Genomic DNA, 24,713 nt, shown 5'->3' with positions numbered 1-24,713 from the left:
CTTGTGGACCTTCAATGCTGCAGACATTACTTGGTAATCCTGTCTCGGAGCTCTATGGACAATTCCTTTGACCTCATGGCTTGGTTTTTGCTCTGCCATGCACTGTCAACTGTGGGACCTTTATATAGAAAGGTGTGTGCCTTTCCAAATCATGTCCAATCAATTGAATTTACCACAAGTGGACTCCACTTAAGTTGTAGAAACATCTCAATGATGATCAATGGAAACAGGATGCACCTGAGCTACAATGTAGAAAATATAAAAAATAAAGAAAAACCCTTAAATGAGTAGGTGTGTCTAAACTTTTGACTGGTGCTGTATATTTATTATTATTATTTTTGTGCTTTCTACCCCTTTTTCTGATATCCAATTGGTAGTTACAGTCTTGTCCCATCGCTGCAACTCTCGTACGTGCTCCGGCTCCCGAGTGGTGCAGCTGTCTAAAGCACTGCATCTCAGTGCAAGAGGTGTCACTACAGACCCTAGTTTGAATCCAGGCTGTATCACATCTGGCTGTGATTAAGAGTCCCATAGGGTGACGTACAATTGGCCCAGCGTCGTCCGGGTTTTACCGAGGTAGGGCGCCATTGTAAATAAGAATTTGTTCTTAACTGACTTACCTAGTTAAATAAAGATGAAATAAAATAAAGAAATAGAGGTGAAGGTCAAGAGCCACACTGCTCGCTCAACCCAGAAGCACCAATGTGTTGTACAACTGGCGACTGAAGTCAGCGTGCATGCGCCCCGCCCACCACAGGAGTCGCTCGAGCAAGATGGGACAAGAACATCCTGGTCGGCCAAACCCTCTACACCTGATGATTCTGGGCCAATTGTGTACCGCCTCATAGGTCTCCCATTCACGGCCAGCTGTGAGTCAACCCAGGATCGAAACCAGGGTCTGGAGTGACGCCTCTACCACTGAGATGCAGTGCCTTAGACCGCTGCGCCACTCGGGAGCCTAATATCATTTAAAAGTATACATTAAGGTGTTTGTAGTAAAATATACTTGGCAAAAATGAATGTAGATGTTAGTAAATGCATTTTTTATACCTTCCCAAAAGTAAAAAAAAAAAAAAGTACAATGGAGGAGTACCTAAATGGCTGCTTGGGGGTTATAAAACATCGCCCCTGTCAGTCATCTGGGTATTTAAACACATAATTGGTACCAACTGGGTTAAACTGGTTAGGTAAAAAGTATTTCAACTTGGAACTTAAAAGGATATTTGTATTTATTGAATTTGTAAGGAATGACAAATTGAGGAATTTTGTGTATTTGTATGTGTACTGTATGTCCTATTTTTATCTGCAATCTACAAGAATTGTATTTTGTCATTAAACAATTAAACAAAACTTTAAGAACTGGGTTCAGTAACACTTCTATTTTCATCTACTAACATTAAAATCCGTTTCACCCATTGTGCACACATCATATGACATTGGACAATGTATAACAAGATGTGCATGCTTTGCTGTTCTCTGGTGGTGAACCATTGTACTAAATCTGAGAAAATATGACTCCATTTTTGTTCTTATAGTAGGCTTTGTCAGATGTCATTTTGGATGCATGATCTCAATTAAATAGGCCAGGCAAAACAAAATGAGCTTTTCCCACTCTGACCACCACTCTTTGTATATCCAATGTCAGACTGAAAGCGGATAGGTCAGGGAGTTATTAGGCCTATACTATCTATGGACATTCCTCTGATTCAAACAAATGTCTCTTTATGCCACTAAGTTACCAGATGGTATAAAAGCATAACTTTACATATAAGAACAGTTTAATTTGACAATATATGATTTTGTAAATATTTCTATAATAATCCTTTAGTGAAATACTGTGTACATTTATTTTGAGTGGAACATGCTATCTGTAAAGAAGAAATAAATATAGTCAAACTCGGAGGCATCATGCCGATAGGTGGCACATGCCCCTTCAGATCCTATATATACAGTACCAGTCAAAAGTTTGGACACACCTATTCATTCAAGGGGTTTCTTTATTTTTTTTTAGCATTTTAGACATTGTAGAATAATAGTGAGGACATCAAAACTAGGAAATAACACATGGAATCATGTAGTAACCAAAAAAGTGTTAAATAAATCTAAATGTATTTTATTTTTGAGGTTCTTCAAAGTAGCCACCCTTTGCCTTGATGACAGCTTTGCACACTCTTGGCATTCTCTCAACCAGCTTCATGAGGTAGTCACCTGGAATGCATTTCAATTGACAGGTGTGACTTGTTAAAAGATAATTTGTGGAATTTCTTTCCTTCTTAATGCATTTGAGCCAATTAGTTGTGTTGTGACAAGGAAGGAGTGGTATACAGAAGATAGCCCTATTTGGTAAAAGACCAAGTCCATATTATGGCAAGAACAGCTCAAATAAGCAAAGAGAAAAAAATAGTCCATCATTACTTTAAGACATGAAGGTCAGCCAATACGGAACATTTCAAGAACTTTGAAAGTTTCTTCAAGTGCAGTCGCGAAAAACCATTAAGCGCTTTGATGAAATTTGCTCTCATGAGGACCGCCACAGGAAAGGAAGACCCAGAGTTACCTCTGCTGCGGAGGATAAGTTCATTAGTTACCAGCCTGAGAAATTACAGCCTAAATAAATGCTTTACAGAGTTCAAGTAATAGACAGACACATCTCAACATCAACTGTTCAGAGGAGACTTTGTGAAGCAGGCCTTCATGGTCAAATTGCTGCAAAGAAACCACTACTAAAGGACACCAATAATAATAAGAGACCTGCTTGGGCCAAGGATCAAGTACAATGAACATTAGACCGGTGAAAATCTGTCCTTAGGTCTGATGAGTCTAAATTTGAGATTTTGGGTTCCAACCGCCGTGTCTTAGTGAGACGCAGAGTAGGTGAACGGATAATCTCTGCATGTGTGTTCCCACCGTGAAGCATAGAGGAGGTGATGGTGTGGAGGTGCTTTGCTGGTGACACTAAGGGATTTATTTAGAACTCAAGGCACACTTAAGCTGCATGGCTACCACAGCATTCTATAAGGATACACCATCCCGTCTGGTTTGCGCTTAGTGGCACTATCATTTATTTTTCAACAGGACAAATGACCCAACACACCTCCAGGCTGTGTAAGGGCTATTTAACCAAGGGGAGTGGTGGAGTGCTGCATCAGATGACCTGGCCTCCACAATCACCTGACCTCAACCCAATTGAGATGGTTTGGGATGAGTTGGACTGCAGAGTGAAGGAAAAGCAGCCAACAAGTGATCAGCATATGTGGGAACTCCTTCAATACTGTTGGAAAACCATTCCAGGTGAAGCTGGTTGAGAGAATGCAAAGAGTGTGCAAAGCTGTCAAGGCAGAGGGTGACTGCCTTGAAGAAATTAAAATATAAAATACATTTGGATTTGTTTAACACTTTTACATGATTCCATGTGTTATTTCATCGTTTTGATGTCTTCACTAATATTCTTCAATGTAGAAAATAGTAGAAATGAAGAAAAACCCTTGAATGAATAGGTGTCCAAACTTTTGACTGGTAAAAATATTTAATAATTTTCCCCCCGTAATACTACTAGCCACTTAGCAATTGTATGAAGTTGTCTTTAGCATACCCAGACACAGTAGGTTCCCAATCTCCCAAACACATACCTACCTACAAGCAATTTCAGGGTATGAATCAAGTTAGAGTAGCTGGCATGCCTGCTGGCAAGCTTGGTAGACTTCAGAAAAGCAAGCAATAATTACTTCAGTACCTAATGTACTGAAAAAGACTCGCATTCCTTTTAATTTTTTATCCAGATTTTAGCAGAGAAGCATATTTAGTTTTTCAAAAATAAACACCAATCAGGAATAGACAGCTAGAGGTATGCTTAGATATGCAGAACAATATACATTTTAGACTTAGAATTATGCATAATGATTATGGCTCTAGATTCCAGGAAAACCCTGTTTCAGGTGTTTGAAAAATGCACAATTCTCCAATTTACAGATGTGTGTGTGTGGGGGGGTGGCATTATTGTTGCCCACCTCCAGCCATCCTCACATACTTTACGCCCCCTCAGATTTGTGGGGTGCATGACGCCCTGGTCATACTCATATGCAGAGTCCCGTTATGAGAGTCAGGTGTCCTACGATTGTCCACAAAGGTAGACGCTCAGCCAGCAGCTGTCTCAAAGAAAGCTATTTGACTTAAGGGCCTGTAGGAGGCGCGGCTTTTCTTGAACGTAAACAGAGTGACGACAGCGCTTTGCAGTGGTGGAGAAGAAGGCATACGTCATTCACAATGGCGGAGACAGGGTGAGAAGGAGAGTGTGTTAGTGAAGCGGCGCAGTAACCAACTACATTGCCCGCGAAAGACGCTCACGGTGCCTGAAAAATGGCCCTGAACTCCAAAGTGGAGAGAAAAACGGACATACAGTGTCTGAAGACCGGCGAGCTCGACGTGGAGAGCGGCGAAAGCAAGAAAAATTCGTGGTCAGCCGCCATCTCGGCCACATCCAACCAAAATGGCGATCAGACTGGATGTGAAGACCGTATAATGCCGGAACAAGAAGCATCTGAGCGGCGGAGGAGCGGGCACACGGACACAAGAAGCTCCAATAATTCACCGCTACCCGGCCAGAGACCGGCTGAACAGTTGCCAAGGAGAAATTTTCAGATACCGAGGAAGATTAAGGAACGGAAAGGTTGTGCCCTTTCTCTACTATTTCCAACAGAGGCTGCCTTGTGTCATAATTCAAGTGCAGCATGTTGCAAACCCGCGTTCCCTACCGGCTGAATTTAGATGGTTGACATAATTAAATGTGATCCATCTGCAGAGGGTAGCTAGTTTATTGCGCGCAAACCTCGTTATTGCCTTTGTTAACGTAATATCAGTTCCCGTACTCGGTCAGCATTGCAGGTAAGTTTCGGACCAGGCGCAAGAAGGGAAGCACGTGAAGAGACGCAGCCCATCTTGCCTGATTAATCAGACTGGTAAAGGGAGGGACTATACAGATACTCCCGGTGCCCAAAATTGATGACGTATGACGCGCAGCGAGAGTTGAGTGGGGACGAACGGATTCGGTTCAGTCAGTCATAATGAGCCCCGTGTGGCTAGAAACTTCAGCGTGAATGTGAGACTTATCTGCCGGAGGTGGGACTTCGAGTGTTCAGAAACTTTCCGTGTTTGTCAGAGTATTTCAAATAAATAAAAGAAAACAGATTATAAAGGGAAATTCCAAACTTTTTTTTTGACGTTAGTCCATTGTTGATACAGTCCCAAAATGTTTAGCATATCCTCAGTCAGAGTTTCAAGATATTTGACTTTCAAGAAGCAAAGCCATTTGGTGAAAATCACTAAAATAAATATGCTTTAGCTGTTATCCTGGCCACACCATCAAGCTCGGTGATGGGCAACTTTTTAAATGTTCATTTATTTAACAGTTAAGAACAAATTCTTATTTACAATGACGGTGTGAAGGGGAACAGTGGCTTAACTGCCTTCAGAGGCAGAACAATTTTCTTTATCTTGTCAGCTTGGGAATTTGATCCAGCAACCTTTCGGTTACTGGCCGAATACTCTAACCACTACGCTACCTGGGGACAGGGGGCTACTCAGTTCATCATGAGGGGTCAAAGTGACTCGTGGGTCTGTACCCACACATGCAATCAGAGCTGTTCCTAGCCTTTTGTTGGGCCTCCCCTTCACCCACCATGCGAGCAAAACATTTACAGAGAGGTTTTTTTTATTTTAGAGTTAATTTATTGCAATTCTACACATTTTGACATGGCGTGTGGAGAATGTACTTTTGAAGTAAGTTTGCCGCAATTCTACACTGCAACTTTTCTTTGACTAATTTTATGGGGTGGAGAGAATTGTTGTCAGTTTTAAAGCACATTTCTGGCAATTCTACAGATTTTTCCATAGGGTGAGAGAGTGACTAACAAAATCAATGGGGGTCTGCGGTCAGAATTCGACCATTATTAATACAAGTTTAGATAGCTGGCTAGACTAACTTACCAATCTAAAAACATTTTAGCTGACCTGAGCTATTTGATTGACATAAGAGAGAAACTGCTGATGCACAACCAAATTTTGAAATTGCACCTTGTGTATTCTACTATATTAACTCTCAACAGTAAAATAAGACCCCGACTCCTAATTTATTAAAAAAAAACAAAAAAACAAATCTGAGTTCTCCATCTCCTTCCACTCCGTACTGCAGGACAGCAGTGCCCGGCAAGCGGGTGCAAACTCTCCCCATTTCATGGTGACATTCTGATGGTTACTGTAAATATTACAAGTTATTTCTCATGTAGGCTGCTATCCCACTATAAATAAAATCAAGTGGGATGGAACAAATTGGCCACTAGCTACCACAAGTGATGCAGCAGGCATCTCAGTGCTAGAGGCTTCACTACAGACCCTGGCTGTATCACAACCGGCTGTGATTGGGAGTTCCATAGGGCGGCACACAATTGGCCCAGCGTTGTCTGGGTTAGGGTTTGGCTGGGGTAGTCTGTCATTGTAAATAAGAATTAGTTCTTAACTGACTTTCCTGGTTAAATAAATGTTAAATACAAATAAATGATACAGCTGCCCAGTGGGAAGCACCAGTGAGAATTGCACCTCGATACAACACCGTTGTACTGTCATTCACACCGGCTTTCTGTAAAGTTAGCTAATTGGCAAAGTTATTTCTCCCTCACCCATCTAAATAAACTTCACTTTCTTTGACAAGTTTGAACTAGCGTCATGCTTCTGTGGTTGCCAGTTAGCCAGCATAAACTATATCTGGGAAGGGCTCATCAGGACGACTGACTGAACCGAATCCATTTGTCTCCAGTTGACTCTCACCTGTGCAACATACGTCATCAATTTTGGCACTAGGCGTGTCCGTATAGCCTCTCCCGACTGATACAATGGATAATGTGCATAAAGATGGCAGAATTCCGATAAGTCTTTGTTTTAGCAACATCTGAGTTTTATGGCATGCGATATGGTTCAATAAATCCACACAATCTACTTTTTAGATTTTCAAATTGGCCGCGTCTTGAAGCTAAAATTGTAATCACGTATACTCTGCTAATGACCAAACAAAAAAAGAGTAACTGAGAACTTAGCAAAACAAGGAATTTGTGGTAAATGCATTGGGGCCGCCATCTTTGAGCACTTCCGCTATTGAATTGGTATACAGTCTGAAACAGGAGTCCAAAATCGTGGAAATGTTTCTTACAAGCCAGAATGTTTAATCAAATTAAACTGGTTGTCTGTGCGGTTGATCCTTCAGCTGGACATGCAAAACCATGTAAACATTCTGTCTTGTAAGGAACATTTCCATGATTTTGCACTTCTATGTTTCAGGCTATATACCAATTTAATTCTGTATCATAGTCTGATTAATCAGCCAACTGCCCATCAAGCCTCCATATTCCTTGGGTCTACACAGGCTGATGTGGCGAGAAAAAGTAGTTTTGATGATGGTATTCAGCCGAGGACCCAATTTGAAGGCTTTTTGGTGGAAAATTACTATAGTGGTGAAGTCCACTCGGTTGCACAAACACTACACCCATCTAGACTGGTTACCATGGCCCTTCAGTGAAGCTTCAAAGATAGTCAGCCGTCGTCCCTTGTCTTCCATAATCGGTATCAAATCTGTGAAGATAAGTCCAGACTCTAATTTTATTCCCGTGCTCACTCGAAATAGTGAACCCATTGGCAATCCAGGAGTGTAGCCATACTGGGAGAAGGACTGTTTTGGTATTAGCTAGCTATCTAGGCTAGTTCATTATTCAGATGGGTTACTGCACTGTTATTGGCTTTTACATCAACCTTTTTTGGCGTCAGCATGCTTCAGTTCGGCTGGCGCTTACCCTAACCGAACAAATGTGCTGGCATACTCCTTTAAAAGACGTTCACTTGAAAAAATGCAATAGTACTGTTTGTCCCATTTTTGAGACGCCCTAGCCAAAATGGTCAGAATTAGTTTAAGATATCTCAAGAAATTTGTCATTCATTTTGAGCTGTTTGCCGAGGAGAGCTTAGTCGCGCAATTTTATATCTAACAAAGATGTTTGGTTCAGTATTTCTCAATGAAACAATTTACATGAGAACAAGTTGTCTCTCGTTGAATGACAACAGACTTTATTGAAGAATCTCTACTGTTAACCAGTCACCGACAAAGGGGCGTAAACTTCGACTTGCCTCTAGAATTTAAAAATAAATAAATAACAAAAACGTCACAATCTTGTCATAATGTATGCACAAACTTTCGTCTGGGGAGCATGCGGACGACTTTAGACTACTATGCAATGGACACCACCATGGGCAGTGGAAGCCTGTTTTGTCATGGGTCCACTGCTTGGATTGTCATCGGAAAGAATTCCAGCTATGCAATGGTGCCTGCTATATTCACAGGTTGTATGTGTTTGGTTTTGTAGTTGGGAAGATGCAGAATTATGATGGCACAGCCTGCAAAGTTCTTACAAGTTGCTCTCATGGGCATATAGCTAGCTACAGTGGGGCAAAAAAGTATTTAGTCAGCCACCAATTGTGCAAGTTCTCCCACTTAAAAGATGAGAGAGGCCTGTAATTTTCATCATAGGTACACTTTATTTTGGCCCATTCCTCCATGTAGATCTCCTCTAGAGCAGTGATGTTTTGGGGCTGTTGCTGGGCAACACGGACTTTCAACTATGACAGACAAAATGAGAAGAAAAAAATCCAGAAAATCACTTTGTAGGATTTTTTATGAATTTATTTGCAAATTATGGTGGAAAATAAGTATTTGGTCAATAACAAAAGTTTATCTCGATACTTTGTTATGTACCCTTTGTTGGCAATGACAGAGGTCAAATGTTTTCTGTAAGTCTTCACAAGGTTTTCACACACTGTTGCTGGTATTTTGGCCCATTCCTCCATGTAGATCTCCTATAGAGCAGTGATGTTTTGGGGCTATTGCTGGGCAACACAGACTTTCAACTCCCTCCAACGATTTTCTATGGGGTTGAGATCTGGAGACTGGCTAGGCCACTCCAGAATCTTGAAATGCTTCTTACGAATCCACTCCTTCGTTGCCCGGGTGGTGTGTTTGGTATCATTGTCATGCTGAAAGACCCAGCCACGTTTCATCTTCAATGCCCTTGCTGATGGGAGGTTTTCACTCAAAATTTCACGATACATGGCCTCATTCATTCTTTCCTTTACACGGATTAGTCGTCCTGGTCCCTTTGCAGAAAAACAGCCCCAAAGCATGATGTTTCCACCCCCATGCTTCACAGTAGGTACGGTGTTCTTTGGATGCAACTCAGCATTCTTTGTCCTCCAAACACGACAAGTGGAGTTTTTACCAAAAAGTTATATTTTGGTTTCATCTGACCATATGACATTCTCCCAATCTTCTTCTGGATCATCCAAATACTCTCTAGCAAACTTCAGACGGGCCTGGACATGTACTGGTTTAAGCAGGGGGACACGTCTGGCACTGCAGGATATGAGTCCCTGGCGGCGTAGTGTGTTACTGATGGTAGGCTTTGTTACTTTGGTCCCAGCTCTCTGCAGGTCATTCACTAGGTCCCCCCATGTGGTTCTGGGATTTTTGCTCACCGTTCTTGTGATCATTTTGACCCCACGGGGTGAGATCTTGCGTGGAGCCCCAGATCGAGGGAGATTATCAGTGGTCTTGTATGTCTTCCATTTCCTAATAATTGCTCCCACAGTTGATTTCTTCAACCAAGCTGCTTACCTGTTGCAGATTCAGTCTTTCCAGCCTGGTGCAGGTCTACAATTTTGTTTCTGGTGTCCTTTGACAGCTCTTTGGTCTTGGCCATAGTGGAGTTTGGAGTGTGACTGTTTGAGGTTGTGGACAGGTGTCTTTTATACTGATAAGTTCAAACTGGTGCCATTAATGCAGGTAACGAGTGGAGGACAGAGGAGCCTCTTAAAGAAGTTACAGGTCTGTGACAGCCAGAAATCTTGCTTGTTTGTAGGTGACCAAATACTTATTTTCCACCATAATTTGCAAATAAATTCATTAAAAATCCTACAATGTGATTTTCAGGATTTTTTTTCCTCATTTTGTCTTGTCATAGTTGAAGTGTACCTATGATGACAATTACAGGCATCTCTCATCTTTTTAAGTGGGATAACTTGCACAATTAGTGGCTAACTAAATACTTTTTTTGCCCCACTGTACATGAATTCTCATTTGATGTTGGATCTAAAATCTAGCCTATTGCTTGATGGATATGTCCCATGCATTATGTGACTAAATAGCCAATTGACCAATTTTCAGAATGCATATGCGTGATGCCAGCTCTGTTGGAAAATAGACTGGTGGATGAAACTTGTTTGAAAATATTTCATCAGCATCATAATTGAGCACAAAGTGCCTTGAGAGATCTTGGCCATTTTTGCATAAATATTGAATATAGGGTGGTAGGGTCATTTGGTGATCTGATGAAGTAGCATTAGATGAAGATAGGGAATTGCTATTGGTAGTGGTCCGCATTACAGTCAGCCCCATCCTACCACTCTTAACAATGGCAACCATTTGGGAAAGTGAAGCTCTTTAGTGTACTAACCATCTTGTATAGTTGGGGCATGTCTGTTGATGTTTTGATATGTTGTCTATCATACTGACCTCGTGTTCTGTGAACATCTGAGTTGTGGTCAATTCCATTTCCATTGGACATGGGACATTCCTCATAGCAATGACATTCCATTTTAGAATAGGACGGAATGAATTGACCCCAACTCTGGATCCCAAATGCCATTTCTTGCCATATTATTTGCCCAATGCGATTTTCCATACCTGGCAATTTATTAAACCTCTCCTCAAATTGTATTTGTCACATGCTTCGGAAACAACAGGTGTAGACACTGAAATGCCTACATATGAGTCCTTTACCAACAAAGAATTAAAGATGAAATGGCAACACGAGGAATACTGTAAAACACAATGAATAACAACAAGCAAAAATAACATGGCTATATACTGGGAGTACCAGTACTGAGTTGAGATGCAGGAGTACGAGGTTATTGAGGTACATATAGGTAGCAATTAAGTAACAAGGCAACGGGATAGATGGACTGAGCTGTAGCAGTAGTGTATGTGGAGCAGCAGTAGCAGCTGCGTATGTGGTGAGTGTGAAAGTGTGTGTGGCGTCAGTAGGCATGTGTGCGCGTGTGGTGTCATTGTAAGGAAATGTAGTTCATCCTGATTATGCTGCAGCACCATCCTGATATTCTGCAGTGCTTCCAAGCATTACTCACACAACACCACCTCCACAACCCTTATGTGCCCAATCCCAGATCGACCCTCTAGGCACTTGTGTATAAGCAATACGGAGAAGAAAAATCCACCTTGTCTCTCGGAGGGAAGGTGGTTTAAGCATAATGCTAATACCTGTCTAATCTCTTGACATCTCCATAAAGTGCTTAGATGTAGGGGCAAGCTGTTCAGAATGCATATGCGTGATGCCAGCTCTGCTATGCTATTCCCAAATCAGTAAATGGGATTCTGTAAAGAACTGTCATTACAGTGTGAAACATGTTTTTCCAAGTCTGCCCCCTCTTAAACACACTTACTAATCCCTTTTGACAGTTTAAATTGACCAGATACCCAGAAAGTAGCCTATTGAATGCTTAAAAGTAAGAATGTATACAAATCAACAACGTCATCCTGTTCTATGTTGTGCCAACCACATCCCAAACACTAATCCACTGCTTCTCTCCTCCTAGGCCTGTACCAGTTTTTGCCCCCTGACTCCCGGGAGTTTGAGGGCCTTGTGAAGATTCTGTCCTCCTCCTACCTGGATGCATCGTCTAGAGGGACATTCTCCTACAGCAAGGCCAGGCTCATTCACAATGAGCTGCTGGAAAAAGAGGTAGCATCAGCAAGCCCCCCCCCCCCAGTTAGCCTCTGGCTGTTGTCAATGCTAAGATGTTATTTGAAGTTTTGCAACAGCTCCACTTCCTAATGTTCAAACAAAACACATTACCCACTGCTGATATTGTCCCCAGACTGGCCCAAAATACTAATTGATAATTTTACATGACCAATAACAAATACGTACTTCATATCTCCTTCACCCACCCACAAAACCAGTGTCCCCTTTATATTGCTGTGCTCACATCTTTTCTCATGATGCCATGGTTTCCTGTGTGTGTGCCAGTTCATTGAGAAGAGGAGGGAGCTAAAGCAGGAGGGCCGTACAGACCCAGAGCTGGTGGAGTCCTACTGCTTCATGTTCCCAGACAAGTCTAAGGTGAGCCTGAGGGCCTGCCTGCCTCACCAGGGCGTGTGGTACAGCTCATTGATTTACTACTCTGATCTGATGTTGCTGCGGCAGTGAAGTCTGGATCTTTGGATTATGCATTAGGTCTACAATCTGAGTTTTGCTGCTTTACTCCTGGTTTTCCTTTAAAACCATTTTTCTTTCTTTTTTGACTTATAATTTGTGAATTACTTTTTCCAGCTCCCGTTGATTTGTGAGAAGGGTCTATCCGTGGGACACTCTAGGATCACTGCACTCGGAAATCCAGCAATGGGTGAGTGTGTGCGCCTGTGTACTTATTACCAAATGTCATGCATTATGTTGTTTCCAGGGAGAGTTTGAAAATGTCAAATTTGTGCTGTTCACCTTCTAAGGATTGGACTCAGGAAGGACAGCTTTTCTCGCTAATGCACTTGTGTTTTTGGGCCTGGTGTATGTCAGTTTGAAGTTGATCTCCTTTTGAACAAGTTTAATGACTCAAGTTTAATGACTCTCTTTAAAAGATGAAAAGCTGTATGCCTCAGCACAGTAAGGGCAGCTTTGTCCACTGATGGACTGCTTAGCATTTCTACCAGATACAGCTACATGAGAAGATACCCAATACATGACCTAGCAACAGCTGAGTATTGTGGAAATATGTATTACAATACATAAATTACACTGCCTCAAACCTCAGTCATAAAATATTAGCCCACACACAGAATTAGATTTGCCAAAAGTGAAAGTTGTTTATGAATTGTTTTTGTCTCATTAGTTTGTGCTTGACATTACTTTTGTTTTGTCATTTCAGGTGTTTATCTGTCCAAATTTTCTGATTTGCTTCAAATGAACCCGTTTGAAGCAGGAACCTGTGGAGACATTGTTGTATTTAAAGTCATGAGGGTAAATAAATGTCCTATCTAACTTGAAACTATATGTATCTTATGAATACCTAGAAAATAGTTGCTTACATTGCTACAGCCTAGCGTTGAGTGCAACCAACATCACCTTTCGGCGAAATTCCCCGTTTTGAATCCAAAATAGGTAACCTGTGTGATTTGTGTAGATCCGATGAGAAAAGTTTTTTTGGGGGGGCTTTCGATCACTACTGGCTGTAAGCAAACGAGTGATACGCGTTTGGAGCAATACTGGCTGTATCCAGGGGGGTAAAGTATCTTTCTAGCTGGATCGAATTCTCCGTTAACTAGCCAGAGAAATGTTGAGCAACATTAGCCAACTGACCAAATAATTGAGTTTATGGTGTGAAAATTAGCTGGCTAATAAAGTCAAGACAGCTAACTAAGGTTATAACATCAGATGCGCAAGCGTTAGTAACCTAACCAATTCGCTATAGTATTAACTGGTATACGACTCCTTGCCATTCCTCAAGTTATAACGCGTTAGTTGCTCACTGGACCCAGGCAATCTGAACTGTTAACGAGCTAACGAGCTAACTACTATCTGTGAAATTATGTTTTCCGTCTAATGCATGTGGTTCATTTTCAGAATGAGAGAGTTTGGTGCAAATGATGAGTTGCTTGTTAAACAAGTTGATTCAGGGATGAAGTGTCGCTGGAGCTGGGCCTGGCTTAAGCTGGATGCCACTATAGAAGTGAAAGGAACACCACACACACGTTCCCTCTTTTTCAATAAAGTGGATTAAAAGGGGTATGCCAGGTGTACTCTGCCTGAAAGAGATCAATTATGCCAACAAAGGGTATCATGCTCTGCTGGCACATTGTAGAACAGATGTACGTCCACAGGCAGAAAGTGTACAATGTAATAATGTGTAGCCCAAATTTATTGCTTTTGTGTTGAACTTGACAGTAACACTTGTGTGTGAGTGAGGGTGGGATTGTCAAATGTTTTACTCGGTAAACATTATTTTTTCCCCTTACTTCAATCAATGTCTACTATAGAGGCCACTATAATAGAGAAAAAATAGAATGCCTATTTGTTTCATTATATTTCTACTTTTTATTTTTTCCCCCCCAAGTGCAATATTTAGATGTGTGTGTGGTCACAAGCCTTCTATTATAAAGGCTGTCATGGCTAACTGCCATATTAGTGTATTGTTTTTTTCTCAAGACTTGTGTCATTTACAGTAAAGTATAGGCAACAAATAACATTGGATTGCTTTCATTTTTTTTTTGCTGTGAGTTCACATTAACCACTTTTTATTTTACACACAGAGACTGATCATGAAGATCATATTCTTTGTTTAATTATTTAAAACATGCATTTCCCCCTAGCAGGGATGTTTTGCATGTTTCAATGCAAAAGAAAGTGTCGCCTTTTTGGGCCCTCACCAGTTTGCATCCCTGCAACATATACCAGCCTGTATACCACACCAGTTTAAATTATATTTATCTGTAACCCATTAAGTGTGTTTGTCCCTCAGGGCCGGCTGAAGAGCATCTTTGAGAACATGCCCAAGAGTGTACTGGACCCCACGCCCAAGTTTGACTGTCATGTCTCTAAGAACGCCACACGGGTCACTTCCCTGCTGTCATACAGGGCCTTTGAGCTCACGCAGCAGTATTTCTATGAGTTTGCTTTTGATGAGATCAAGTCTCGGCCCAGGCATGTGTGTCCATACGCTGTGGTGTCCTTCCAGTACAAAGGCAAGGAGTCTGCTGCTGCACCTATGGCTGCACACAGGTTCAACAGCACTGTCTGTGAAGGAGGAAGCAGAAGTACGCTCCCATTTCTTCTTTTTCACATTATCTCTCTGCTTTAATGTGTTTGTACTGAAGGATTTAGTAATTGTAGAGGTGAAAGTATTGTACCACTACCACATATCTACAGTACTAAATCCATGTGCATGTATAGTGTGTATGTTGTGTGTGTATGCATGTGTGGGGCAGCAGTTACTAGCGTTGGACTAGTAACTGAAAGGTTGCAAGATCGAATCCCAGAGTTGACAAGGTTAAAATCTGTCGTTCTGCCCCTGAACAAGGCAGTTAACCCACTGTTCCTAGGCCATCATTGAAAATAAGAATTTGTTCTTCGCTGACTTGCCTAGTTAAATAAAAAATAAAAAACTGTCTGTGCCAATGTTTGTTTTTAAGTAGGTATTGTAGCATGTAGTTTGATAGCAAGATTGTATGTTGGCTGACTATGGCCATATTTAACCTGTGACTGGGGCCATTGTTTCTATTGCAAATGTAAAGTGTTTTGAATGCACTTTAAATAAAGTTTCATTTGCCTGTCAGAGAGGAGTAGCTACACTGTGTGGAGTGGGCCGCTGGTGAACAAGGGACAGGAGTTGTGCCAGGTGTGTCTGTGCTCCTCTACATGCCATTTCCTCCCTTTCAAACTGTGAGTACCCCTTTATTATCTATACACATATTTATTTCTATAACTAAAACATGGCTGTCAGTTGTAATTCATAGTTAATAAACATTAAGTTATATAATAAGTAGATTAACGGGTGTGTGTGTTCTATTTGCAGAGCGGAGAAGTTGGAGATGAGTATGGGGATGCAGCTGGACCAGGTGAAGAGGAAGATTCCCTCTGTTCTGTTTTCCTGGGACACCTACAGCGGAACACGAGAAGGTCAGAAACACTCCATACCTCTATAGCCTTACTCCTAGTTTGGCTCATCTATTCTCTGACGAAGACAGCAGTACATAGGCATAGAACGAGGGTGTCAAACTAATTTTGCCCCTGGGGCCTCATTTGGTCTTCAACGAGGTCCAGAGAGGCCACACTGAAAATACATATTTCTTTGCCATCAACATAAATAAAAAAAATGTCGATTTGGTTTGAGTCATTGTTTGACACCCCTGCTATAGAATGGCAACAGCAACAACAACACTGAATCTGACTAACAACAATGTAGGAACTGTCACCCGGAGTCTTGATATCACTGTGTAGGTGTTTTTTATTTTTTACCAAAGTGTGTGTGTGTGTGTTTCAGTGCTAAAGTGTGGGATGTACTGCAGCCTGTTTGAGGTGGTGGATGGGAAGGGAAAAGCAAACACCAGCACTTTATCAGGACTAATACACAAACTGGAGAGAGAGAGGATGGTGAGTCACTCCCTGACTGTCCCTCTGGCGGATGTTTAATCAAGATAGATCATACAGAATTGTATATTTACAATTCAATGAAACGTGCCTTGCATCAGCAAAAATCCTTAACGGGACATAAAAATAACAACTGACAATGTACAAACACATATAAGGGTTGGGGACTGTGCAGGGGACTACAAGTGATTAAAGAACATCACGTCACAGTTGAATGATTACACATGAAGACTAGAAAAGGAGTGGGGAGGGGGATGCGGGGATGGATCATAGTGTCACACAGTACATCCTCCCAGTCTTCCATTTGGTCCCCCAGCTAAATTGTTCAATTCCCTAGAAGGGGCGCTGTCATTTGTTCCCCAAATGTTTTTAATCGGTAGAGCCTAATGAGAATCAGGTAATTCCAATGCTGTAATGTTAAGTCAAGAATAGTGTTGCACAGCTGCAGTGTATGTATGTAAAGTGTTTGTTTAGATGTAGTGAATGTTAACGTCTCGTTTCCTCCCCTGTGTAGGTGCTAGTGAAGCCTTTATTTGATAAAGGCTTTCTTTTCCTCTTGTCATCTACTCAGATGGTCAATCCCAAGGGTACGTCTTGTCTATCTCTTATCACGTCTTTTTCGTTCTCACCTCTCATTTCTCAACTGATCTGACATGTTGTTTGTGTGGGTTATTACCGAGGAAGTTGTTTTGTGTATTCTAGAACGACAGGGGCGGTTTGAAAAGAGCCTGCAGGCACTGTTTATCTTTCAGGAGTCCCGGGGAGTCATTAAGTACAGTAAGTATTCTAAAAGATCCTTCTTCAAACCACAGTTGTAGCTTATTTTTCCTTGATATGTGATTTCTAGTAAGAGCCTTTTATGTGCACCTTATGCACTTTTAACCACTACCGCCATTGACCATGTCCCTGCTGTCATTCTTCCCCCAGAGCAGGAGCCCCTGACATCTGAGCCTCAGACCCCCCTCTTGGTCTCCATGGAACCATTCATCCCAGCCCTGCACTACGCCCTGCTCAAGATGCGCTCCACCCCCGACATCAAGCACCTCAGCACCGGGGTGGAGCGCCAGGCCCTAGACTACCTGACCAGGAGGGACAGTGTCAGGGCCTTCCTTGTCCCAGAGTACCAACAGAACCTGGATGAGAGGGGCAGCATGCACCCCGCGCCCCGGCCCAAATCCAACATGGAGGGTCTGCTACGCTCCTACCTGCATGGTCCCTCCTCTGCTTACGTCCTCCCCATTGTCAAGGCCAGGGACATGATGGACAGGATCAACCAGCCCCCGTCTGCCCCGGCACCCACCACCACGGACTACAGCCCTGTGTCAGACTGGGGGGGCTCAGGAGGGTCGGACAGACCAGAGAGGCAGCCTCCAGAGAGCAGTAGCAGTAGGAGGAGAGGGGGGCCTTCCCAGACCCAGGCCCATTCTAACGGGGCTGCAGCAGGGACAGGGGCCCCTCCCCAGAGGTCCAGGCTAGCCCAGAGTGATTATGATAAGGAAAAGATGAAACAGCTTCTGAAGCTGATCCAGCTGCATAAGAAGGCCCTTGGGAAGGAGCCAGGGGAGAAGGAGAGGGACGAGGGGGGTGATGATGGGTCCTGGGAGGGCCCCCACGGCCTGAAGAGAAAACTAGAGGAGGACGAATCAGGAGCCATGTATAAATATCTACGGGGAGCCCACTTCAGCAACGGAGAGCCCAGTAGAGGTGAGCCTGTGACGTGTGTTTGTGTGAGAGAGCGGGATGGTGTGGGAGGGAGCAAAATATTGTATGAGAGGGGCCTCCCGAGTGGCGCAGTGGTTAAGGGCGCTGTACTGCAGCGCCAGCTGTGCCATCAGAGACTCTGGGTTCGCGCCCAGGCTCTGTCGTAACCGGCCGCGACCGGAAGGTCCGTGGGGCGACGCACAATTGGCCTAGCGTCGCCCAGGTTAGGGAGGGGTTGGCCGGTAGGGATGTCCTTGTCTCATCGCGCACCAGCGACTCCTGTGGCGGGCCAGGTGCAGTGCGCGCTAACCAAGGTTGCACAGTGTTTCCTCCGACACATTGGTGCGGCTGGCTTCCGGGTTGGATGCGCGCTGTGTTAAAGAAGGCTTGGTTGTGTTGTGTATCAGAGGATGCATGACTTTCAACCTTCGTCTCTCCTGAGCCCGTACGGGAGTTGTAGCGATGAGACAAAACAATTGGATACCACGAAATTGGGGAGAAAACGGGGTAAAAATTTAAAAAAATATTGTATGAGAGAATGAATAAGTGAGTTGGTGTGGGAGTCGGGGTGTCGGTGTGTGCAAGACTGAAGAATAAGGGAAAGAACAAGTGTGGGAGTAGTAGTGTTTAATAATAATAGTGTTTATATGTGTATATATGTTTACATTTATATGCCAACCAAAGAGAAAATATTGATTTCAGGTTCTGATTTAACATTTAAATCTAGGCCCATATAGTCAATAATATCCTTTCTAACCTTTCTGTGTGTGTACTGTAGAAGCCTACCATATAAACCTGGTAAGTGAGGCTACATCCATCCTAACCAAACTGTCTCCGTCCTCCCAGTAGCCCAGGGGGAGGAGGAGGGGGAGGGTGGGAACTACAACCTGGCAGCAGTAATGGAGAGTATGGGGATCTACAACACTGACCTGAGGGACAGGGGCAACTCCTCTCAGGCCTCCTCAGCCAACGAGACCCAGCGCCTGCTCAAGATCCTGCTCTCCACCCTCAACAAGGCCATGGCCCAGGGTGCTGCCGCCACCGACCTGCCCGACCACGGGGAGCCCACCACGGGCACGGCCAGCATGGAGAAGCCCCTGGCTGGAGCGCCGTACGCAGGGCGAGTGGAGCAGGCCCGACAGGACTGCCTGGAGGTGAGATGTTTGTGAGAAAAAATTAAGTACGGACTCAGACATTTTGAATGTACTGAATCCACTGGTGTTGTGATGGAGTATTGTGACTAACCATGGTGATGGTGGTGGTGTTTGTTTAGGAGCAGACGGAGTGCAGTCTGGCCAGCCTCTTCAGCCCCGGCTCTCCAGGAGAACAACACCACACCTCAGAAAATCCACCACTCACCTTGGATCTGGCCTCTCACACAGACAAACCTTTCCCCTTCCTTGATGCTCTGACTGACGGCCACCTGGAGCAGAGGAGAGGTCTGGAGGGGGGTGACAGAGGTCAGAGTGGTGACTCCCTTGAGCGGGAGACTGTTACGAGGCAAGCATCTATAGAAAGGGTAGCCAGTGGGGCTTCCTTGGAGAGGGCTCTGAGGGGAGCCTCTCTGGAAAGGGACAAGGTTCTTAGAGGAGCCTCCCTGGAAAGTGAGAGGGTAGCCAGGGGAACCTCCGTAGAGAGGGACAGCAGGGTGGAGAGGCCAGCCAGGCCGTCCAGCACTTTGGACACCATCATTAGCCAGGGGCTCCACTGCCTCTCCAACTCCATCCAGGGCCTCATGGAGACCCAGAGGATCTACTACAACTCCCAGCTGTCCCCACGGCTGCCCCAGCGCCTCGCCTGGCAGCCCAACAGCTCTTTCTCAGACTTTGTGGCACCCTATGTCGTGTCTGTCCCTGTCCAGGGCCACGTCAACACCCTGTGTGAGAGGATGGGCCGACTGGTGCCCCAACCCCGCCACACTGACTCTGTGAAAGCGCATGGGGCTCGTTCTACCCTCTGTGCTCCCCCCACAACTGTGCCACCCCCTCCACATGCTCTCACCCCCGCCCCTCCCATGCCCTCTCTCCCCCCACCTCCTCATCACATCCACCTTACCCCTAACCCTCCTATTCTCACTCTCCCTTCCCCACCCCATTCCCTCACTTCCATCCCTCCCCTTCCCCCCATCCCTCACCTTCCACCCCCAACTGCCCTCGTCCACCTCCCTGACCCTGTACCCATCACGTCCCCCACACCCAAGCATGTCCCCAAAACCAAAGCACAGCCCCCTCAGGATAAGAGCGCCTCTTCCTCCCAGAGCCGGCACAAACTTGGTACGGTCAAACAGCCACACAAGAACCCCTCCGCAGCACAGAAGCCCTCCACGAAGAGGAAGTTTGAGCCATCTTCCTCAGAGTGTGAGATCTACTCCCCTTCCCAGGCCACCATGGGCTCCTCAGAATGCACCCCCACCCGGCCTAAACAAGCCCCTCTCACAGCCCCCTCTCCCCTGACCCCGGCCTCAGCCGCTGGACTACTGATAGGCCAGCTGAAGCCTGAGGTGTTCAGCAGCCTGGTGGAGATCTTCAAGGACGTGCAGAAGAACACGGTCAAGTTTTACATCCACTCTGGAGATGAGGAGAGTGACATCTGTGTGGAGATCAAGGTACTGTAGGCCTCACTTATGATTAGCACCGATGTTGTCAATGTTTGCCCACAGATGAACTCCTTCTCACCAATGATTGAGCTAACGCTTCACCAATACCTTTATCCAATACCTCTATCCAAAGTTTCTCTGTCCACTGTAAATATCGCAGATTAGCATTTTTCATCATGAATGTTGTTCTGGGGGCAGCTCTGCAGAGTGGCTACTTGCTGGCACAGCTAGTCATAAAATTAACTTTTAAACCTAACCTTAACCACACCGCTAACCCTAATGCCTAAACCTAACCTTAAATTAAGACCAAAAAGAGAATTTTTACAATCTAGCCAATTTTGACTTTGCAGATGGCCCATCTCTTTGAAATCGCTCAGTTCTGCCTTCAGGACAAGACTCGTCCCAATAAATGTCAACCTGCGTCATTATCTGCATTGTGAATGGTCACTCAGTGACTTACTTGTCAAGAGTTCCCCTCATGTTGTTGATCTACAAACATCATTAAATTAACTTTCTCCTCTGGAAGACGAGTAGTCCCACTTCATTGTATTCTCCTTGTTTTACTGCAGAACACTACTGCCATTAAAAACACTTTACAATATTGCACGACTCCTCTTTCCCTCATTCCCTTATCTTCACCATGTCAATTTGGTTTTGTGATGTGTGTCGATGTCTTTGATCCTCTTCTAAAGCCCTTCTTTTTGTCTCTCACCCTGTGACAGGAGTATTTGATGAGCCTGGGTAACACAGAGTGTAACCCCCAGACATTCCTGGAGAAAAACAGCAATCTGGATAAACTGCTCATCATCATTCAGAACGAGGACATCTCTTCCCACGTTAACAAGGTAACATCATCATTATCGGCTGACTGACTGCCTGATTGACTGGCTGGCTGCTAGGATGAGTCATCATCGCCACGGCACCAGACAGAATGTCTGTCCAGAGAGAATTCTCATTAGCCCCCCAGAAAAAAATCTGAAATAATGAAATTCTAAAAAACCTGTGGAATAGATTTTTAAATCCAACAAAAAACATGGATGCAGCACAGAGATAAACATAGTGTCATTAATTTAATATGTAGGCAGAGCTGGAAGACATGCTCCTCGCGGTAATTATTATTAACTCTCTGGCCATGGTCATTACCTCTGTTTCACACAAATGTACATTTTAATGTTAAGTGTTGAGGATGAATTTAAAGCTGTATGTATGTGTATTATTTAATTATTTATTCTGAACCATTCCCCCTGTCAGATCCCAGCCCTGGTGTCGTTGAAGAAGCTGTCCATGGTGAGCTTTGCTGGAGTGGACAGTCTAGACGATGTGAAGAACCACACCTACAACGAGCTCTTTGTCTCTGGAGGATTCATTGTATCTGACGAGTTTGTCCTCAACCCAGACTTCATAACTCACGGTGAGTCGCCTAAATTGGTCTCCGCAAATCTCCTTAACAGTCATTGTTAACAGTCACGTGGGTATCTTGAGTGAATATCTTGAGTTTTCGGTCACCGGTCCTTTCCATGAAGTTGGATAAATGCCATCGTTAGAGGATTTTGAAATAACATGCAGCTATACTATATAAACTCAGCAAAAAAATAAACATCCCTTATTCAGGACCCTGTCTTTCAAAGATAATTCGTAAAAATCCAAGTAACTTCACAAATCTTCATTGTAAAACATTGTAAACCCTGTTTCCCATGCTTAAACCATAAACAATGATCATGCACCTGTGGAACGGTCATTAAGACACTAACAGCTTACAGATGGTAGGCAATTAAGGTCACAGTTCTGAAAACCTAGGACACTAAGGAGGCCATTCTACTGACTCTGAAAAACACCAAAAGAAAGATGCCTAGGGTCCCTGCTCATCTGCGTGAACGTGCCTTAGGCATGCAGCAAGGAGGCATGAGGAATGCAGATGTGGCCAGGGAAATAAATTGCAATGTCCGTACTGTGAGACACCTAAGACAGCGCTATAGGGAGACAAGACGGACAGCTGATCATCCTCGCAGTGGCAGACAACAACACCTGCACAGGATCGGTACATCCGATCATCACACCTGCGGGACAGGTACAGGATGGCAACAACAACTGCCCGAGTTACACCAGGAACGTTCAATCCCTCCATCAGTGCTCAGACTGTCCGCAATAGGCTGAGAGAGGCTGGACTGAGGGCTTGTAGGCCTGTTGTAAGGCAGGTCCTCACCAGACATCACCGGCAACAACGTCACCTATGGGCACAAATCCACCGTTGCAGGACTAGACGGGACTGGCAAAAAGTGCTCTTCACTGACGAGTCACAGTTTTGGCTCAGTTGATAGTGAGATGACGTTTTTCTTTTGTTTGCTGAGTTTACTCATTAGAAACAGTATTTGGTCAGATTTTTTACCGTTAGAATTCCATTGTTGCTTTATGTACCATGCAGTTGCCATTACTGTGGCGGCAGGGTAGCCTAGTGGTTAGAGCGTTGGACTAGTAACCGAAAGGTTGCAAGTTTGAATCCCAGAGCTGACAAGGTACAAATCTGTCGTTCTGCCCCTGAACAGGCAGTTAACCAATGTTCCTAGGCTGTCATTGAAAATAAGAATTTGTTCTTAACTGACTTGCCTAGATAAATAAAGGTAAAATAAAATTTAAAAAAATACATTCTGGTTAGTAAAGTGTTCATAGATTGACTACATAGCAGAAGGGCATAAGCCATGTGTTTTTTCTGGAAGAGAAAAGACTGAACTCTCATGACAGGTCATTTATGTGTGTGTGTGTGGGGGGGGGGGGGGGGGGGTCAGTACGAGTATAAAGTTTTGTGTGTTAATGTGTTATTGTGTTTCCTGTGCAGATCAGTAATGCGTTGTGTATTATTGTGTTTCCTGTGCAGACCGGTTGCAGGCATTCCTGGGGTTCCTAGAGGAACAGAGCTCTCCAGAGAACCCCTGGCAGTGGAAGATCCACTGTAAGTCCCAGAAGAAACTCAAAGAGCTGGGCAGGTCAGTAATTACCTCCACTATTACCATTGAGCATGGCCATCTGCATAGGTCTATGTCAAGCCATTCAGTAACATTGTCCAGCCCATACAAAGACTGGTAAGAAAGTCTATCAACCAATAAGGAACGTTTCTGGGAGGTTCAAAGTAGTAATAGTGGTGATGTTTATAACGCTGAGAAACACATTTTTTTTAATTAAAAAAACATTATTAAACATAGGACATGATATCATGCTCTCAATCAATAACTTTTTCTTTTTTTTCATCTTATGTATTTAGATTTTTGCATTTATTTTATTTAGTTAACCTTTTTTTAACTAGACAGGTCAGTTAAGAACAAATTCTTATTTACAATGACGGCCTACCAAAAGGCCTCCTGCGGGGACGGGTGCCGGGATTTTCAAAACACCACGACAAGAGAGACAACACTACATAAAGAGAGACCTAAGATAACAGCAAGTCAGCAACACATGACAACAACATGTTAGCAACACAACATGGCAGCAGCACAAAACATGGTACAAACATTATTGGCCACAGTCAACAGCACAAAGGGCAAAAAGGTAGAGAACAATACATCACGCAATGCAGCCACAATTGTCAGTAAGAGTGTCCATGAATGAGTGTTTGAATGAAGAGCTTGAGATAAAACTGTCCAGTTTGAGTGTGTGTTGCAGCTTGTTCCAGTCGCTAGTTGCAACGAACTAAAAATACAAGCGACCCAGGGATGTGTGTGCTTTGAGGACCTTTAACAGGGGCTCCCAAGTGGCGCAGCGGTCTAAGCCACTGCTTCTCAGTGCTTGAGGCGTCACTACAGACACCCTGGTTCAATTCCAGGCTGTATCCCACCCGGCTTTGATAGGGAGTCCCATAGGGTGGCGCACAATTGGCCCAGCATCGTCCGGGTTTGGCCAGTGTAGGGTGTCGTAAATAATAATTTGTTCTTAAAACCTGTTAAGGATAGGGGGCGGCATTTCCCCTTTGGATGAATTGCGTGCCCATAGTGAACTGCATAAAAATCTGTCCTAAATTGCTAATATATGCATATTATTATTAGTATTATTGGATAGAAAACACTGAAGCTTCTAAAACCGTTTGAATTATGTCTGTGAGTATAACAGAACTCACAGGGCAGGCAATCTTCCAAACTAGTTTTGGGATCCTGAAAGTTGGGGCAACTTTGACGTCATCG

The 24,713-nt window shown here is 43.9% G+C and overlaps 1 protein-coding gene across 3 annotated transcripts in view; it reads left to right on the top strand.

The window, feature by feature from the left end:
* Window positions 1-4,099: 4,099 nt before the first annotated feature.
* LOC118361454 (protein TASOR-like) overlaps window positions 4,100-24,713 on the top strand; it is a 32,630-nt gene continuing 12,016 nt past the window's right edge. The window contains exons 1-17 of one of the 3 annotated variants that reach the window (XM_035741404.2): window positions 4,100-4,666; window positions 11,704-11,849; window positions 12,138-12,230; window positions 12,441-12,513; window positions 13,030-13,121; window positions 14,620-14,914; window positions 15,434-15,539; window positions 15,673-15,776; window positions 16,141-16,250; window positions 16,762-16,834; window positions 16,950-17,024; window positions 17,175-17,951; window positions 18,798-19,102; window positions 19,222-20,553; window positions 21,267-21,389; window positions 21,796-21,955; window positions 23,417-23,525. In XM_035741404.2, the coding sequence (XP_035597297.1) occupies window positions 4,357-4,666; window positions 11,704-11,849; window positions 12,138-12,230; window positions 12,441-12,513; window positions 13,030-13,121; window positions 14,620-14,914; window positions 15,434-15,539; window positions 15,673-15,776; window positions 16,141-16,250; window positions 16,762-16,834; window positions 16,950-17,024; window positions 17,175-17,951; window positions 18,798-19,102; window positions 19,222-20,553; window positions 21,267-21,389; window positions 21,796-21,955; window positions 23,417-23,525 (4,283 nt within the window). In that variant the 5' untranslated portion in view covers window positions 4,100-4,356. Of the gene's footprint in view, window positions 4,667-11,703; window positions 11,850-12,137; window positions 12,231-12,440; window positions 12,514-13,029; window positions 13,122-14,619; window positions 14,915-15,433; window positions 15,540-15,672; window positions 15,777-16,140; window positions 16,251-16,761; window positions 16,835-16,949; window positions 17,025-17,174; window positions 17,952-18,794; window positions 19,103-19,221; window positions 20,554-21,266; window positions 21,390-21,795; window positions 21,956-23,416; window positions 23,526-24,713 lie in introns of all 3 variants that reach the window. The other 2 variants (XM_035741402.2, XM_035741403.2) reach the window with 2 other exon arrangements.

This window comes from Oncorhynchus keta, unplaced genomic scaffold, assembly GCF_023373465.1.
Source record: "Oncorhynchus keta strain PuntledgeMale-10-30-2019 unplaced genomic scaffold, Oket_V2 Un_contig_14950_pilon_pilon, whole genome shotgun sequence".
Lineage (NCBI taxonomy): Eukaryota > Metazoa > Chordata > Actinopteri > Salmoniformes > Salmonidae > Oncorhynchus > Oncorhynchus keta.
The sequence above is the reverse complement of the archived record's forward strand: the minus strand, read 5'-3'. Positions and strand labels throughout refer to the sequence as shown.